General features: G+C 43.3%; 1 protein-coding gene across 1 annotated transcript in view; it reads left to right on the top strand.

Moving 5' to 3' along the window:
* The window catches only part of LOC141564026 (chymotrypsin-like elastase family member 3B), a 66,895-nt gene extending 47,639 nt beyond the window's left edge, over positions 1-19,256 (top strand). Inside the window, exons 3-10 of the mRNA XM_074305936.1 lie at positions 9,219-9,364; positions 11,765-11,850; positions 12,708-12,805; positions 13,169-13,303; positions 14,470-14,606; positions 16,000-16,142; positions 17,411-17,563; positions 19,178-19,256. Coding sequence (XP_074162037.1) covers positions 9,358-9,364; positions 11,765-11,850; positions 12,708-12,805; positions 13,169-13,303; positions 14,470-14,606; positions 16,000-16,142; positions 17,411-17,563; positions 19,178-19,195 — 777 coding nt within the window. The 5' untranslated portion in view covers positions 9,219-9,357 and the 3' untranslated portion in view covers positions 19,196-19,256. The remainder of the gene's footprint in view (positions 1-9,218; positions 9,365-11,764; positions 11,851-12,707; positions 12,806-13,168; positions 13,304-14,469; positions 14,607-15,999; positions 16,143-17,410; positions 17,564-19,177) is intronic.
* The last annotated feature ends 384 nt before the right edge of the window (positions 19,257-19,640 follow it).

Here is a 19,640-nt window from a genome sequence, read left to right as displayed (position 1 = left end):
AAGACTGACCAGGTGCCCTTGGTATAGAGCTTATCAGTACATTGCCCCAGCCCCCTGGATTCTAACAGTGGTTAGTTTCTGATGTTTGCTGCCTTTGGAGGCATCTGGACACAGAGTATTGCTGCCTCTTCTTTTGTCTGTGGCTATCCGAATTTCACTTATCTTATTCTGTCCCTATGCTGAGCTAGAGACTAAAAATTCTGCATTTAGGTCAAATTTAACTTCCTTGATTTATCCTCCAGGGAACAACCCTTCTTCTTCGATCTCACAAATATATTCCTCTATGTTCTTTCTTTTTTTAAAACAAATCTTTGATTTCACTGCTCCTGGGAGCTCCCAATGAGAAACTTTTTCTTTATCAGAGAATCTTAACCTTTTCTGTATTTTGTACCCCTTTGGCAGTCTGGTAAAACTTATAGATCCCTCAGAAGATTGTTTTAAAGTGCATAAAATAAAATGCACAAGAATTTAAGGGAAGCCAATTATATTAACAAATAGTTATCAAAGTGCTTTAAAAAAATGCTTTATTTTTTCCACCAGGGAAGACTTAAATGAACTGATGCAAAGTGAAGAGAGTGGAACTAGGAAAGCAAATATACAAATACAGTAATACTGTATAATGACTAACCAAGACTGACTAGGCTCTTCTCAGCAATAAAAAGATCTAAGACATGGGGCAGCTGGATGGGATAGTGCATCGGCCCTGAAGTCAGGAGGACCTGTATTCAAATCTGACTTCAGACACTTAATGCTTCCTATCTGTAGGACCCTAACCAAGTTACTTAACCCCAATTGCCTCAGGAAAATAAAAAAAGATCTAAGACAATTCCAAAGGACTCATGATGAAAAAAAAAAAATCTTCTAGAGAAAGAACTAATGAAATCTGAATGCAGATAAAAGCATACTATTTTTCACTTTATTTTTTCACAGTGATTTTTGTTGTTGCTGTTCTGTGTTTTCTTTCACAACATGACCGGTAAGGAAATATGATTTGCATGGCTACACTTGCATAACCTATATCAAATTACTAATTATCTGGGATAGAGAGGAAGGGAGAGGGAAAGAATTTGGAACTCAAAATGTTAAAAAGTGAATGTTAAAATTGTTTTTACATATTATTGGAATTTTTTTTTTACCAATTACATATAAAACCAATTTTGAGTTCCAAAATTTTGAGTTCTAAATTCTCTTCCTTCTTCCTCCCCAATTTTTTGGAAGCAAATTCCCAAATCCACATGAGGAACTCCTGCTCTACATTATATACAATTTTCTGGAGCACTTGGAAGTTCAATGTGTGGTTTGGGAATATGGAAAATAACCAGGTAATAGGAAATTTTAAACCAATGCAAGGTTTTTATTGAGTTCACCAGTGAGAGTGGTCCTCTAGCTCAATTAGTCACATCATTTGAAGAAGGAGCAGCATTTTCATAGGATCTAGGAAAGCTGAGAGGAATAGAGATGGGTTGTCTAATGCTATTTATTAGCAGCTCTGTTCCTAGTGCTCTGGGGCAGATTTTTAAATCACACTCATATTCCATTGAACCCAGAATGCTACAGGAATGGGGGGGGGCAAAACAGAATGTGTTGGCATCTTGGGGAGAAGATCAGGGCACATAATGAAGGATTAATAGGTGGGATCAGGACCCACAACTTCCCCCCTTTGAACTCATAGAATTCAACACTTTTTATAAGGCAAAGTCAGGGCAATTATGACTTATTCTCAGTGACTAGCTTTTAATACTTCTCCATATGTATTTGGGATGTGTAGCAACCAAGCATAAACCCACTTGGATGGGACCCTGCTATTTTGCTTATATGAGAGAAACAGAGAGAGAGAAAAATAGAGAAATAGAGAGAGAGGAGAACGTGAGAGAGAGAGAGAGAGAGAGAGAGAGAGAGAGAGAGAGAGAGAGAGAGAGAGAGAGAGAGAAGAGAGAGAGAAGAGAGAGAAGAGAGAGAGAGAGAGAGAGAGAGAGAGAAGAGAGAGAGAGAGAGAGAGAGAGAAGAGAGAGAGAGAGAGAGAGAGAGAGAGAGAGAGAGAGAGAGAGAGAGAGAGGAGAATGTGAGAGAGAGAGAGAAAGAGAGAAAAAGAGAGAGGAGAATGTGAGAGAGAAAGAGAGAGGAGAATGTGAGAGAGAAAGAGAGAAGAATGTGAGAGAGAAAGAGAGAAGAATGTGAGAGAGAAAGAGAGGAGAATGTGAGAGAGAAAGAGAAAGAGAGAAGAATGTGAGAGAGAAAGAGAGAGAAAGAGAGGAGAATGTGAGAGAGAGAAAGAGAGAGAGAGGAGAATGTGAGAGAAAGAAAGAGAGAGAAAAAGAGAGGAGAACAAGATAGAAAGAGAGAGAGAGGAGAATGTGAGAGAGAGAGGAGAACATGAGAAAGAGAGGAGAACATGAGAGAGAAAGAGAGAAAAGAGAGAGAGAAGAACATGGGAAAGAGAGGAGAATGGGAGAGAGAGAAAGAGAGAGAAGAACGTGGGAGAGAGAGGAGAATGTGAGAGAGAGAAAGAGAGGAGAACGTGTGAGAGAGAGAGAGAGAAGAACGTGAGAGAGAGAAAGAGAGAGAGGAGAACATGAGAGAGAGAGAGAAGAACGTGAGAGAGAGAGAGAAAAAGAAAGAGAAGAACGTGAGAGAGAGAGACGGAGAGAGAAAAAGAGAGAAAGAGGAGAACGAGAGAGAGAGAGACAGAGACAGAGAGAGAGAGAGAGAGAGAGAGAGAGAGAGAGAGAGAGAGAGAGAGAGAGAGAGAAAGAGAGAGAGAGAGAGAGAGAGAGAGAGAGAGAGAGAGAGAGAGAGAGAGAGAGAGAGAGAGAGAGGGAGAGAAGGAGAGAGAGATTCTCAGCCAGGATAAGAAGTTCACTTGAGGTAAGACATGGATTGGAGAGGTGTTAAATGACTTCATTCTTTAGTTGTCATGCATCATGGGGGAGAGAAACAGCAGTTGGGTGGCCTAATACCAAAGATTGCATGTTATCCAGAGGAGTTTAGGGGCAGCAAGAGTGGGAGGCAGATGGACAGTCACTGGCAACCAGATCTATGAAGAGGATGGGGAAGCAATAGGGAGGATGATCCCCTTGGGCCTGGTCAGCACTCCAGAGCAAACCTGGAGGTCTTGTGTTGAAAGAAGATGGAAGAATGACTTAGAACAGTCTAGGAGTGTGAGAGGTGGGGAGGGTTGGCGGGAAAATGTGAATTCCTCTAAGGATTCCTGGATTTCTGGGGCCAAAGCAAAGGTTGCTCAGGGATGCCTTTGATGGTCAGGACATCTGGAGGTTTCACAATCATGGAGTAGTCAGGCATCCAGAGGAAGCCAAATAGTCAGCCATAACAAATAGGAATCAAAGGGCCTTCCTGGTCTCAGGGGGATGTAAGGTCAATGGCCTGGGTACAGTCAGGGGAAAGGCACCTCTGACCACAGGACTGTGGGAAACCCAAGTATCTACCAGGAGACTGAGCAGGTTGAATCTTTTTTAAAACTAAAGATTGGGAAGAAAAATCAGAACTCAGTGAGAAGGGGTCATTACCTTGAAGATCTTGGAGGAAACCTGGGAGGGGTGGGTGACTTCATGGCCTATAAGGCAACTCTCATAGTAATGAGAATTCAATCTATGAAGGGAACAGAAGGGAGGCCTTATCACTGAGTATAGAATAAGTGTCACAAGTATTTAACAAGTCAGGGGATATCTGCCCCAGTCACTTTCTTTCTTTCTTTTTTTTTTTTTTTTTTCTTTCTCAATAGCATTTATTTTTCCAATTACATGTAAAATAGTTTCAACATTCATTTTTGTAAGATTTTGTGTTCCAAATTTTTTCTCTCCCCCTTTCTTACTCCCCTCTCCAAGGCAGCAAACAGTCTGCTATAGGTTATATAACCTAAAAAATGAACAATCATTTTTTTATGTTGATAAGTTGTTCGGGAGACTTTTTTAATTTTTAAATTTAATATTTTTATTTTTCCTCAGTTACATGTAAAATAATTTGTTACATTTGTTTTTAAAGCTTTGAGTTCCAGATCCTTTCCCTTTTCTCTCCCTGCTCCCCTTCCCCACCCCTTCCTGCCCCCCTCACATTGATGGTTACTGTCAAAGTGATGAAAAGGTTCCCCTGATAAAGAGTATGGGAAGGACAATTGAAGGTCTTTGTCAGGATATTTCCCTAGGGATCCCTAGAGTACCAAGAAATTCCAACTCAAATGGCCTTAGGACTTGGGGACTTTTATTCTTCCAATGTCCTAGCTGGTGGCAGGAGACACATATCCCAAGGGAGGGGTCTACGATTTACCATAGATGGGGAGAATTGGAAGGACTGGCAGGAGGATGCCAGTCCGAGAGGGTACCATTCTTCCTTCCCTTTGGGACTTGAATCCGTGCCATTTCTGATTCTCCCCTCTTTCCTCGTTGTTCCTTAGACTTCCCTTGTTCAAATAATCCAGAAGACACATGGAAGAATTCCTCCAGATTGGCTTCCAAGAGGCGAAAGAAACATTTCTGGTGGTCAGAATTCAAGAGCTCCCTATGACCATTTATGAAATGAATCTGAAAACCCTTTTTTTCCTACTCTCGATCTCAGAGGCTGCAGAAACCTGGAAAATTGTCTCTACAATGCTCTTCCTTCTGCTGGACACAATGACTAATTCAACTCAATCTACCTTATTAGGAAACATTTTCTTCAACCCTTCCAGGATCTAGTTGTATGTGATATTATTCAGGTCATGTTATTTAGGTCAGGAGGGGGTAAGCTGAGCCAGGCTGATTTTCTTGGATCTGAGTCAAGAGACCCTTGAAAATCAGAACCATCTTCAATTGATTGGTGTTTACTCAGATTAGCTTCCTTCAAACAAAATTCCCCAGGATTTTCTTACAACATGGGGAAATCAGATCTCCGGTACAGAGTTGGACAGAGTTCAGTGAGGAGCAGGAGGCAAGGACAAGTAGAGGAGGACCCCTGGACTGGGGAAATTCCAGAAGGATATAAGGATCTCCAAAGTGATTTTATTCTCTTCTTTGTGCCTCCAGATGATTTTGGTTGATTTATATGCTCAATCACCATCCAGCACGGGAAAGGAGACAGCTGTGATGGAACTCAAGGTGGGGGCACTTTTTCTGGGAGAAGCGGAACAGATTCAGCACGTAAAGAAGGCAACCATGAATTAAGAACTCCAGGATTGCCAGAGACAGTTCCTTTAAAAGCTGAAGGGTGATCGGATATAGGGAAAAATAACTTCTTTTCATTCTCATCCCTGGAGTTAATGATGCTAGAATCAATCTTCTTTTAGCAGCCATATCATATTATTATTATTATTATTATTGTGGAGGCAATTGGGATTAAGTGACTTGCCCAGGGTCACACAGTTAGGACGTGTTAAATGTCTGAGTCTAGATTTGAACTCAGGTCCTCCTGACTTCAGGGCTGGTGCTCTATCCACTATACCAAATAGCTGCCCCAGCCATCTCATATTATCAAAAAAAAAAAAAAAAAAAAAAAAATAGGAGTCCATCTGGTGCAGGTTTTGATGGCTCCATGAAAGGTAACTAATTCGGGCAGGTCACATGAGCTTTCCAAAGGAAATTGCAATGCCAGATTGTCTGGTGTATAAAAATACCATTTATCTAACTATTTTGAGGTTCTGCCGTTATAATTTTAACCTTTTATCTGAAGAAGACCCACAGTGGGCTTTTGAAAACCCAGAAACTGTAATGAAAGTAAACAACAAAAACAATCCCATACAGATTCATGGTGTTGGCGCCCCTGGTATCAGAACTTGGGAGTTGGAATGAGCCCACTTCCCAGGTCTGATCAGCAGCTTACAAGCTATGGCGAGAGTGCCCAAAAATCCCTCCTGGTGGTCCCAGGAGGCAGCCCTTGCTTTTGCACTCGCTCAAGACAGTGGTTGGCTACTGGTTAGTGCCAGAACTGGTCAATGGGTCATTGCCAGTCTGGGGGGAAGTCTTCCATGTATCCTTTGGTCTATTTGAACCAGGGAAGTCTAAGGAAGAGAAAGGGGGGAATCCCACTTCCTAATCCACCTCCAGGAAAGCCTGTCAGAGGGGCAGATGTTGCTCCCAGGGGAAATGATTTATGAGTCTAAGATATGGATACTGATCCCAGAAACATAAACCAGACACAAGCAATTGCTGCTGAAGCAGTTCCAATTCTCTACGATTGGTCTCGACCACAATCAAGAAAAATAGTTTCCAGTAGACTCCAAACAGAGCCTAAGTGATTGGGCCAAGGTGATTGTTATTTGTAAGTCAGGACTAAAAGTCAGGTTGGGTTTCCTGAGTAAAATTGCTCTCCAGATTCCCATCCCTGCAGGTGTGGGGAGATTCTGAGCCAGAGCAATCTGGGGGCTGGCTCCCGGTCCAAGGCTCCCCTTGGCTAAAAGCCCATCTGTCACCAAAGGGTGCAGAGATCAGAGTAACTACGTAACCAGAACGGAAATTGTAAAGCAATGCAAGGTTTACTGAGTTTGCCAGCAAAGGCGGGGGTCCTCCTGCTTGGGAAGAATCACATTTTTAGGGGAAAAGCAGCATTTTTATAGGGGCTGGAGAAACTGTTGTTTGAAACCCAGTGTTACATATTTAACCCATATGATTGCTTGCTGTCTAGAGGAGGGGACAAGGGAAGAGAGGGAGAAAAATTTGGAACACATTTTTAAAGGGTGAATGTTGAAAACTATCTTTACATGCATTTTGAAAAATAAAAAAGCTTTTATTAAAAACGAAAGAAAGAAAGAAAGAAGGAAGGAAGGAAGGAAGGAAGGAAGGAAGGAAGGAAGGAAGGAAGGAAGGAAGGAAGGAAGGAAGGAAGGAAGGAAGGAAGGAAGGAAGGAAGGAAGGAAGGAAGGAAGGAAGGAAGGAAGGAAGGAAGGAAGGAAGGAAGGAAGGAAGGAAGGAAGGAAGGAAGGAAGGAAGGAAGGAAGGAAGGAAGGAAGGAAGGAAGGAAGGAAGGAAGGAAGGAAGGAAGAAAGAAAGAAAGAAAGAAAGAAAGAAAGAAAGAAAGAAAGAAAGAAAGAAAGAAAGAAAGAAAGAAGGAAACCCAGTGCTACGGTTCTGGGGTACATCTTGTTTGTCCATTGAACCTAGGATATTGTAGTTAAGCTAATTCTTTGAATCATGGTATAAAAAAGGATGTGATTGACACCTTGTTCCAGACTTGTTATTTCAAATGGATAGTGGTTTAAGGGGGAGAGTGGGATGTAGCAGATGACAGAGTTGGGACCCTTAGTACCTCAGGATCAGAGGCTGGACTTGAATTCAGATCTTTCATGTTCTGAGGTCAGGTATGTCAAGCTGCCTTCAACATTTCTAGAATAATATTTTTTATTACTATAGCTTTTTATTTACCAGATATATGCATGGGTAATTTTTCAGCATTGACAAGTGCAAAACCTTTTGTTCCAACTTTCCCCTTACTTTCCCCCACTCCCTCCCCTAGATGGCAGGTAGACCAATATATGTTAAATATGTTAAAGTATAAGTTAAATACAATATATGTATACATGTCCAAACAGTTATTTTACTGTACAAAAAGAATCAGACTTTGAAACAGTTACAATTAGCCTGTGAATGAAATAAAAAATGCAGGCGGGTAAAATTAGAGGGATTGGGAATTCCATGTAGTGGTTCATAGTCATCTCCCAGAGTGCTTTCGCTGGGTGTAGCTGGTTCAGTTCATTACTGCTCTATTGGAACTAATTTGGTTCATCTCATAGAATAATATTATTTAACATCTTTTACAATGTAGAAACTCAATAGTTTTCTAAATGTTTTCACATTCAGTATTTTGTTTGATCCTTAAACTAATCCTATGAGATATTTAGCAGTATAAGTAATATTATCCCCATTTTATAGATGAGGAAATTGAGTCTCAAGGAAGAGGATTAACTTGCTCAATATCTTTATGAGATGGTAAGTGACAGAGCTTCTACCTGACCTCATATCTGGTGCTTTTTACACCCAGGTAGGTTGGGCAGGGCAGAGATGCTGGGGGGGGAATGTCTCAAGAAATAGCCTACCTCCTGACACCCTGAAGTATTTCTAGTGGATCTCTGAAGTAGTGCAACTATTCTGGATTTTAATTTGGAATTATTCAAGAAAAATGACTACACTGCTTATACCCTTTGACCCAGCAATTCCACTACTACCAGGAGGCCAAAAACAGAAGAAAAAAAAAAAGGTTGAACCACATATCTGTTCATCCATGGGTACTAAAGGACCGGGAATGAGCTGGACATCCATCTACCAATAACCACATATAAAGCATCTTTTATTTGCTAGGCCATCGCATAATGATGATGATGAGCATAATAAAATATTATTGTATATTCTATTGTAATAGAATAATATTGTAAGAAATGAAAACTCGTAGGAGTTCAGAAAAAATTGAGCAGATTTGTATAAACGGATACTGGGTGAGGTAAGCAGAATTAAGAGAGCCATATACTCGGTGACTGTAACAAGATTAATGTAAAGATCAAGGAAAGGAAGTTTCATTCTGAGGAATGGGGGGAAAAGTGAAGGACCCAGGGAAAAAATAAATAATGAATATATCTCCCCTTTCATGGCAGAGGTGAGAGACTACAAAGACAGAATACTACAAATACTCCCATATATGATTCTTTTTTTATTATTATAACTTTTTTTTGACAGAACATATGCATGGGTAATTTTTTTACAACATTATCCCTTGCACTCACTTCTGTCCCAACTTTTCCCTTCCCTCCCTCCATCCCTTCCCCTAGATGGCAGACTGTCTCATACATGTTAAATATATCATATATGATTCTGTAATAGATCTTTTTGCTAAGATTTTTTGGATGAGGGAGGGTTTAATATAGACCAGGGTGAGAAGAGACTGACATAAACAAAAGTAACAACCTAAGGGGGAGTAGCTAGGTGACATGGTGAATAGAATGCTGGGTCTGGAGTCAAGAAGACTCATGTTCCTGAGTTTAAATCCAGCCTCAGATACCTACTACTTATGCAATCCTGGGCAAATCATTAGCCCTTTTGCCTCAGTTTCCTTATCTGTAAAATGAATTAGAGAAAGAAATGGCAAACCATTATTTTTGTCAAGAAAATCCCAAAAGGGGTTACAAAAAGTCAGACATAACTGAAAAATAACCTGACTTCCCTTTTCCCTTCCTTCTGCCCTGTCCCTTTTTTCCCCCCTCTTTTGCCTCTACCTCCCTCTTCTTTCCCTACTAAAAATCACAGGTGCTCTGGATCCAGGGTGAGGGAACAGTTCTGAGCCTCAAAGCTGATCAAACAAACCGAGCTGTGTGTCCAGTCTGATAGGAAAAGTGAGAAGGCCAAATGATTTTCATCCCACACTAAAATTTCTCTCGCTGTCTCTATGGTTAGTATATGTCTTCCCCTATCTCAAGGACCCCTCTTCCTAGGCTGAAAAAATGTACTTCCCCATGATATAATTAGATCAATGCCCCCCAGAATATGAATCAATATCCCCCTCCTTGTGACTGAGATTACACAATTAATGCTCCATAACTTTAAGGTAAGCGTTACACTTAAAATATTCTAATAAAACTCAAGTAGCCATTGGTTCTGCAACTAAGTCCCAAGTACCTTAGAAAATTTGAGAACCACAGAATAGTAGAGTTGGAAGAGACCTCACAGAGGATCTAATCTAATCAGATGATAGATTTTAGCTGTAACAGGATTCGTGTCCTTATTTTATGAGAAAATTAAAAGGAGTCAGAGGGCAGGCGAGTTGAGTAGCTTGAAATCCCTGGAAGATGTTGAAAAGATCCATGAATCTTAGGTGATCTTCACTCCCTATTCTCCCATAATCACTCAGAATCATTTTTTGTTGTTGATTTTAATAAAACTTTTTATTTTGAGTTTTTAATTTTCTCCTCTCCACTCCCTCCCTCATCCATTCAGAAAGCAAGAAATACATTATTTATTTAGACAAGAAATACAATAACCACATGAAATCTCACAAAATGTATTTCCACATTTGCCATGTTGTAAAAAAAGAAGAAAAATAAAGTTAAAAATAATATCCTTGCTTTGAGCTGCAGGCAGAGTCCATCAGTTCTCTCTCTGAAGGTGGAGAACATTTCTCATCATGAATCCTTTGGAATTGTTGGCTGGCTCATTGTTTTTGATCAGTTCGGTTCTGGGCATTATGGGTCTCAAAGCCAAAGTCATCTGGCCTCTGGCTGCCTGGGCCCTTTTCTTTGGGTATCCCTGGGTATTGCCCCACCTGTTGCACCAACGCTGCTTTCAGCTTCTGTGACCTTGACTAGCAGGTGATATTCTGGGAACATGCCCTCATCCGCACCCTGGTCTCCATTAGGCAAGCTACCAGGATACCTCACCTTCCTGCTTCAGTAGATATGGGGAATTCTATTTAAGGCACCTGTTTTTTAGCCTTTTCCCTCATTCCTTCTGAAATAGCCAGACAGGATGCTCAAGTTGCTGGTGGCTCTTTTGCTCGTGGCGCTTGGTGAGACCTCTGGCCCTGACTCCCTCACTCTTTGTTTCTGCTCTGAATGGTGCCCTGTTGGGAACCAGGGTCCCTTGGAAAGCATCTTCTTCCTTTGGGTTTAAAAAGGATCCAATTTCTTGCTCTTTGGGTTAGCAGGGTGGACTTGAGGAGGAGAGTGGCCAGCAAGTGGAGTAGGTCAGGCCATCCTGTTTGAGCTAGCAGAGAGAATGGTAGCTTATCCTAAGAGTGGGTCATTGGTGAGCGGTGGACACGTTGGGTCTGAAGTTGAGCCAGCAGTGGGTATGATCAGTCTAAGATTGAGCCAATAGAGGATGGTAGATAAAAGTGAATTTGCTCAGTCTATGATCGAGTCAGCAGTGGGTAGTGGGTATAATCAGTCTAAGTTAAGTCCGCAGTGGATGGTGAGTGTACCCAGTCTGAGGCTGAGCCAGCAGTGGGTGGGTAAATATGTCCAGTGTAGAGTTAAAACACCAGAGGAGGGAGGAGGAAGCCTGTGTTTGGATAATGGAGATCAGGAGAATGAGAGGCGCACCAGTGTTGCCATTTCCATGGAAAAATTCACGGGCTAATGGGGAACCAGGGAAGGAGCAATGGCACAGCTTTCAGGACTATTTAAGGAGAGCAAGAAGTAGAGAGTGGGCTCTGGCAGTGTCCCTTGGATAAAAGAGCAGCCTTGTTTTGCAGAGAAGGCTCAGGGGTTGGAGTGAGCCAGGTATCCATTGCCAGGAAGGATCGGGAAAGGGGGAAATGCTGAGGAGCTGGGCACTGGCTCTGGATCTCCTTCCACTCTACCGTTGTCTCAGCGTGGCCACCAGTGTTTGTCCTGGTCAGGGAGTGTGTCATGGCTGTTGCCCCCTCCCCCAGCCAGTACCATGAATTCGAAGTTCAGATTTGGTCTTGCCGTCCATTCTCGTCCCCAGAGCCAGGAGAATGGGGAGATGGTAGGGACAGGGAGGAGACAATGGTGATTAAGGCATTAATAGCGAATATTTCTATGGTGCTTCCTGAATGCTATGCTAAGTGCTTTACAAATATTACCTCTTTTGATTCTTACAAAAACCCTGGGAGGAAAGTCCTATTATCCCCATTTTACAGATGAGAAAACTGGTTGGAGGGGGTTATATAAGTAATACTACCAGTGTTATGTTGGTATCTATCCCGACTCCTGTCAGAGACTGGGAGAGCACTGAAGGCAGAGTGACCTTTCCCCAGGTCCCCCATCTCACAGCCCCAGTGCCCGAACCCAAGCCTCCAGGCTGATGTTCTGTTGCTTTGCCATCCTCTCCAGCCTCAGGCTGCGGCAAGCCTGCCTACTCCCCTGCTACCCGGGTGGTGAATGGAGAGGATGCTATCCCTTACAGCTGGCCCTGGCAGGTAAGGCTGAGCCGCGACTTGGTCAGGGGGCCCGAATCAATGAAATGGGATGTTTCAAACAAAATCATTGGTGGAGCTCCAGGCACTGTGTGAGGGGGAAATAAGACGGAACATAAAAGTGGCCCCCGCCTGCGGAGAGCTCGCATCCCGCCTGTTAGGCAGAGTGGGCGCAGAAAAGGGAATCCAAGGGAGTTTGAAGAGAGCCAGCCAGGCGGGGGGAGGAAGAGACATCTGAGCATGGGCTCCAGGAGAGGATTCTGAAGGTTGGAAATGAGCTCGGCCACTGGCGGGCACGGGAAGGGACTGTCCATTGGCATGGAAAATGCCGGTGGTGTAGCCAACCAACTGGTATAAGATATATTGGGACAGAGGCAGGTAGGTGGGACAGTGGATAGAGCACCAGCCCTGAAGTCAGGAGGACCCGAGTTCAAATGTGGTCTCAGACACTTAACACTTCCTAGCTGTGTGACCCTGGGCAAGTCACTTAACCCCAGCCTCAGGGGGGAAGAAAAAAAAAAAAGGTATATTGGGATTCTATAGTTCCTTTGGTATAGAAATGGGCACGGGGCACACTTGGGCCTGGTCACTCTGGACAGGGCTATTCCTTAGAAGTTATTGAGGTCAGGGATTCAGACAGACGGTATCACACCGGTTAAGAGGGGGACAGGAAGGTCCCACCATCCCACATGGACATCTCCCACCTCACTGACTCTGACACCGCTCAGAGCTATTCTGATCAGTGTCCGTGTGGGAGAGGGATGGAAGGGCCTTCCTCAAATAGCTCAAGGCCTACGATTCAGGCATGAAGCCGGGGGTCTGGCCAGGATCAGCCTAAGTCCTCCTGCCTCTGCCCACAGATCTCCCTCCAGTATGAGAATGCTGGCGCCTTCCACCACACCTGCGGAGGCAGCCTCATCGCCCCTGACTGGGTCATGACTGCTGCCCACTGCATTAAGTAAGAATCCTTTGGCCTCCTCCCTTCCCCTGCCTCTGGCCCTCCCACTCCTCACCCCTGAGGGCTCACAAGGAACCCTGGGAAAGTAGAAAGTGGATTCAAATCCTGGCTCTGGCTCCTCCTAGCTGTGAGAACTTGGCCATTTTTGTCAAGCTGAATTTGATAATTATGAAGATAATAGATCTATCCTAGTCTCTGCATCCTGGGTTGGCCCCTCCCTGGGACCTGGTGGGTGAGCCCGGGTTCCCACTTCAGGGGTGAGGGGAGAAGGGGTCCCTGCCGGATCATCGGTCCTGGTGAGAAATCAGGGGTTCTGAGCCTTTCTGTGGAGCTGACCCTTAACTTTGTCTTCCGGCTTCCCAGCAAACTCCGCACTTACCAGGTGGTTCTGGGAGAATATGACAGGGCTTCAGAGGAAGGGGAAGAGCAAATCATTCCTGTCAACCCTGATGGCCTCTTTGTTCATGAGAAATGGAACCCCTCCTGTGTGTCCTGTGGGTAAGTGGAATAATCCTACAGAGTTTAGGAAGACCTGAATTTGAATCCTGACTCAGACATCTATTAGTAAATCAATTCTATCCTCTCTCTGCCTCAGTTTCTCCCTCTGTAAAATGAAGCTGGTTTTTGAGGTTTTTTTCCAGCTCTAGGTCCATGACCCTAATCCCAGCCCCACATAGATGCTCATAGCTTGTATGATGCTGGGAAAATCACTTTACTTTTTTAGTCTCATTGCCCCCATCTGTAAAATGAAGGGGTGAGCTGCAGCAAGGTTTCCTAACTTTTCTTGTGACCTGAACCCCTTGAACAGTCTGGGAAACTCACAGATCTCTTCTCAGAGTCATGTTGTTAAATACATAGGATTACAAAGGAAATCAATGACATTGAAATGCAGTTATCCAAATAATCTTTTTTAAAAGTTCCTGGACCTCCAGTTTAAGAACCCTAGGTGACCCCAAAGTTCCCTCCATCTCCAAATTCATCATTCAACAAGCATTTATGAAGCACAGTATGGGACAGGAGCCATGTTAGATTTGGGGGATGCAGAAATAAGAAGGAGGCCATCACTTCTCCGAGTTTACCTGTTGTGGACAGAGACAAGATACACATAAATAAGCCTAGATAAATTACCTAGGAAGATTTGTGGAACAGAATGCTCAAGCATCCAGGGAGCGCCCTAGAGGCTCAGATAGAAGGTACCACTGGCAGGAAGGCCAAGGGATGGAGATGAGGGGGGAGTACATTACAGATGTGGACAGAGATACAAAGAACCTGTGATTCCAAACTACTTCACTGATCTCAGATTATTAATGGCACTACCCACTTCATGAGGTTGTTAGGGAAGTGCTTTAAAAATCTCAAAGGGCTGTGGAAAGGTGAGTTGTTTCAGGAGGTGATATATGAAGGAATCAGGAAGGAGAAGGAAAACTGAACTGATATATGGCGGATGGGGGGGGAGACTTTAGGGGAAACCTGAGCTGATCCTTGAAAGAAGTAAAATTGAGTGGCAGAAGAGGAGAAAGGACAAAGGCTGGGAGGGAGGAACAAGATCTGGATGCTGGAGGGAAAAAATGGGTCTGCAGAGATTGGCTTCCCCCATGGCAGACTTATCGGGAAGAGATCCTCTCTCTGTGCTTCTCTCAGCTTGTCCTCCCTATCTGTTTCAGGAATGATATTGCTCTCATCAAGCTTTCTCGAAGTGCCCAGCTTAATGACAAAGTCCAGCTAGGCTGCCTCCCCCCCGCTGGTACCATCCTGCCCAATGAAGCTCCCTGCTACATCAGCGGCTGGGGCCGCCTCTACAGTATGGCTGGGCTCTGGGGGAGGAGGGAGAAGAAGGGGGAAGGGTGGCAGGGACCCAAGTGGGAGAAATGCCTCACAAGTTTGCAAGGAGGGAGGAGAGAGCTACTCTGGGGGAAAGAGAGGATTAATAATGATGATAATAATACTATCTAGCCTCTATCTGAATTTTAAAGTTTTTCAGAGTTTTTAATTTCTGTGAGGAGCTCTGGGGAAAGCTATATTTGGGGAAAGAGGAGGGTTATTGTCCCATCATATAGTCACATAGTCCTATATATCCTTGGAGTTTTCTTGGCAAAGATACTGGAGTGGGCAAATTGCTTAGTCTCTCCGTGTTCCAAATTTTCTTAAATGCATTAAATAAATGCACAGGATTATGTATAATCCTGTGCATTTATTTAATGCATTTAAGAAATTTAGGAATGATGATGATAATAATACTTAGCCTTTATCTGAGTTTTAAAGTTTTTCAGAGTTTTTTACTGAAATGCAGTATCAAAATACTTTTGAAAAGTTCATGGACCAGGGCAGCTAAGTGGCACAGTGGATAGAGCACCAGCCCTGCAGTCAAGAGGACTTGGGTTCAAATCCAGCCTCAGACACTTAACACTTCCTAGCTGTGTTTCCCTGGGCAAGTCACTTAACCTCAATTGCCACAGCAAGAAAAAAAAGAAAAAAAAAAAGCTCATGGATCTTAGGTTAAGAACCCCTGAGCCCCTGAGACTAGAAGATCTCAAAGTTCCTTTCACCTCCAGATTCATCAGTTATGAAGCCATTTCTTTTTCCATAAAGAGGAAGAAAACAAAATAATAAAAATAGCATTAATAGAGCATTCTAAGATTTATGTAAACTTTTTTATGTATCATATGATCCTGACAACGACCCCAGGAAGTAGGTCCTATTGTCATCCTTTTCAGATGAGGAAACTGAGGTAGAATGTCTGAAAGGATATCACATGGTAAAGAAATTTCCTTTATAAGATCATAGATTTAGAACTGGAAAGGAGAGGTCTTAGAGAAATCCCTTCATTTTGCCTATAAAGAAATTTAGAAACACAGAGAGATTAAGTAATTTGCTGAAGGTTATACAGCTAATAAGTTTCTGAGGCAGGATTTGAACCCTGGAGTCCTTGCATTTTAAAAGATATTAACTATTAAGCTTGAGAGCAGAGGCTCCTATTTGTGTTTACTCCCCCAGGTCTTGACTTTTAAGTTCTGAAATTCTCCGTTATAGGTGTGGGATCTAGAACTTTCCTGTTTTTTCTATTTGTGGGTCAGTCTGTCTGTCTGTCTCTCTGTTTCTCTCCTACCTGTTCTCCTTTTTGGTCTTTTCTCTGTCTCTCTGGCTCACCAGACAGATCTGACGGCCTTTGTCCCCCTACTCCATCTCCCCTGTAGCTAATGGACCCCTCCCTGACAAGCTGCAGCAGGCCCTGCTCCCCGTGGTGGACTATGAACACTGCAGCAAGTGGGACTGGTGGGGCATTGCCTTGAAAACCACCATGGTGTGTGCTGGAGGAGACATTCGCTCAGGCTGCAATGTGAGTGCAGGGCCTTCTGAGTAGGGTGGATAATGGAGGGGGCATTGAGTAAGGGCACAGCCCTGCTTGGGGATCCTCCTGCTGAGTCCCAGGGAAACCTATCCCTCCTGACACAGGGTGGATGAGGTCGCCAAAGCTGGACTTTCTATTGTGGTCCAGTAGCCCACCTGCTCCAGATCTCAACCACCTTCACTTGACCCAGTAAGAGAAGGATCCACCCCAGCTAGGATGAAGGAGGTGGAAGTCCCGGCTGCCTTCTGTCTTTCCTTGTGAGCCAGATCGTCTGGTATCCTAGAAAGAGCATTGGGGTGGGAGGCCAACAAGAGCTGCCATTTATTACCTGGGATGTCTTAGCCAAATTATCTGCCTAAGCCAGCTAGATCACACACTTTGCTCATCTATAAAATAGGTTGTGTGCTCATTGGGAATACTGAGCCCCCGTCCTGGCTGCTGTTAGCACTTCTAGAATAGTGGCTGGCTAGAATGCAAAGATGGGAGAGTAACAGTGTGGGGAATAAAGGCCACCATAGTGACGCTGATTTTAAAAATGGGGCTGTTTGGCCAGAAGAGAAGATTTAAAGATTTAAGAGTCAACATGGACAAGAGTTGACATGAGATTTAGTCTACTTATCCCAAAAGGGAAGAATTAATAATAAATTTAGAATTGAATTTATTCAAATTATATAATCTAATTAATAAGTTTAGCTGATTGACATTTAACTGATAAATTGCTAATTAGGCTAACAGAAGTCAGGTCCTCTGACTCCATTCATTTAATCATGATGAGCAATGATTAGATGTCACTGCTGAGGACAAACTTTGCCATAAGTTGAGCTGCCCCCAAATAGAATGGTTTGAAGGCCTTCCAGAGGGGATGGTTCTCTATCACTGGAAATTTTCAAAGGGAGACAGTGGGACATCTCTTTGAAAACCACTATGATGAATGCTGGAGGGGATGTTGGCTCCAGCTGCAACGGAGAGCTAGGCCCCTGGAGGCACCTGGTGGGCTCATCTTGGGACTGGCATTCTCTGGGAAAAAATCACTGATCCCGGACTTAAGACTGGAACGCAGGGACCCTCTATCCTTCCTGCTCCTCTCTCTGCCTTTGGTCCCCAACATAGATGAGTTTGAAATATTCAATTGGTCCTTGTAACCCAAAGGCAGGGCTTGGGGCTGGGACCTCTCCAGATGCTCAGAGGACAAAGACAGAACTATCCACCTGGAACAAGCTCTCCCGCCTAATCTCTCCCCCTTGGGACTGTTTCAGGGTGACTCTGGAGGACCTCTTAACTGCCAGGCTGATGATGGCAGATGGCAAGTCCATGGTATTGCCAGCTTTGTTTCTGCTCTTGGCTGTAATGCCCCAAAGAAGCCCACAGTGTTCACCCGGGTCTCAGCTTTCAACGACTGGGTTGAAAAGGTAGGAATTGAGGGGAGGGGTTAATTAGCCGAGGCCTGGGTCTCATGGAGAAGCGGGTAAAGGTGGGTGTGGGAGAACATTCTTGGACAAGATCAGAGAATCTCAGAGTTAGAAAGGAGTCATGGAAAGTAATGCAAAGACTTCATTTTTGGACCTAGTGATGGACTAAGGATAGTCTGGTTTAATGCGGAGAGCCTCATCAATCAATCAATAAGCATTTATTAAGCTCCTACTATATACCAAGCACTGAAAATACAACAAAAAGGGGGCCAAAACCAGCTCCTGATCTCAGGACCTCACATTCTAATCAGGGAGACAATTTGTAAATGACTATGTACAAATAAGATATGGACAGAATAAATTGGAGAGAATCAGCTCCCCTTAAAGGGGAGCAAGGAAGGTTTCCTGTCGAAGGGAAGATTTTAGTTGGGATCTGGGGAGGGAATCTGGGGAGCTGGAGATGAGATGGGAGGGCATTCTAGGCTTGGGGGACAGCCAATGCAATATCCAGTGTTGGGAAATGGAGGGTCTTGGATAAGCAACAGCAAGGAGACCAGTCACTGGGTCAAAGAGTTTATGGTGGGGGCTGGGTGGATGTAAGGTATTAGAAAACTGGAAAGCTGGGAGGGAGCTTTATTATAAAAAGGCTATCTCAGTGTAATGCAGGACAGTGAATTTTTTGGACATAACAACCCTTGAAGTTACAGAGAGGCTGTGATCTGAGAATATTTTTATAGGTTTTTACACACACCAATTACACTTCAAGTCCAACACTCTACTGGGCCATATAAAGACTATTTCATCATATCCTCACAATAATTTTGTAAGGAAGATACTAGAGCGATTATCAAACTCCTTTTGTGGGTGAGAAAACTAGGACTAAGAGAAATGAAGCCTTTTGCCTCTGGTCACTCATCTGGCGAGAACTCAAGGAAGAACATAGCTGTGCTCCCTCCTGACCCCATGTTCTGTGTTCTAACCACTGTACTGCCTTGTACATTATCCCGAGGAATAACACTCATGGCTAAATGGACTATGGATAAATCAATGAGACATCACTTATGGGGATATTTGGGGATAAGCTACGTTGGGATAGATGCTTTTATGTTTTACTTAGTCAGACCTTTTGGTTTTAGAACCCCTTATCATTCTTAATAATTCCTGGGGACCACAATAAGTTTAGTTTATATGCATTATACCTATCAATATTTACCATATTAGGAATAAGAATCTTAATATTATTATGAAAAGAGTTTTGATCATATGGATCCTCTAGAAGGGTCTTGGTGGGATAGAGTTCCCAGATCCCACTTTGAGAACCATTGTTAGAGGCAATTGGGAGTCCTTGAAGGTTCTTGAAGGAAGGAGAAGGCAAATTGCTGTCCCATGCTTTGGCAGGATGGGGATGTGATGCTGACTGGGTGGAGCACAGGGCTGACCCAGAAGACAACAGATCAATAATATTGAAAGGGCAGGATTTGTTGACTTGGGATACCTAGCATCTGTATTCGTCTTTCACTTCTCATTTTTTTTCATCTGTAAAGTTCGGGGAAGGGTTGGGAGAAATGATCTCTAAGGTACTTCCCCTCTCTAAATCATATGCTCTCTTTACAGATAATGGCAGAAAATTAAGAAGTACCCAGCTGACTGGAGAGAGATCTTGTAATAGAAGAAATAAAAACACCTTGGAAACCTGACTTTCTGTTTCTGTTTTTTATTGTCCTCTGGCTTCCTGTATTTCTACCTGCCTTATTCCTTTCAACTATATCAAATGCCAGGATGACCTGACTTGAGTTCAAATCCAGCCTTAGACACTAACTAGCTGTGTGACGCTGGGCTAGTCACTTAACTTCATCTGCCTGTTTCTGTAAAAATCTGTAAAATATTAGAAATAATTCAGAATTTTAGCAAAGTTGCAGGATACAAAATAAATCCACATAAATCCTCAGGATTTTTATACATTACCAACACAATCCAACAGCAAGAGATACAAAGAGAAATTCCATTCAAAATAACAGTCGATAGTATCAAATATTTGGGAATATATCTACCAAAGGAGAGTCAGGAATTATATGAG

Source organism: Sminthopsis crassicaudata, chromosome 3 (genome assembly GCF_048593235.1).
Source record: "Sminthopsis crassicaudata isolate SCR6 chromosome 3, ASM4859323v1, whole genome shotgun sequence".
NCBI classification, from domain to species: domain Eukaryota; kingdom Metazoa; phylum Chordata; class Mammalia; order Dasyuromorphia; family Dasyuridae; genus Sminthopsis; species Sminthopsis crassicaudata.
Note: the sequence above shows the minus strand (reverse complement) of the source record. Positions and strands in the feature narration are given on the sequence as shown.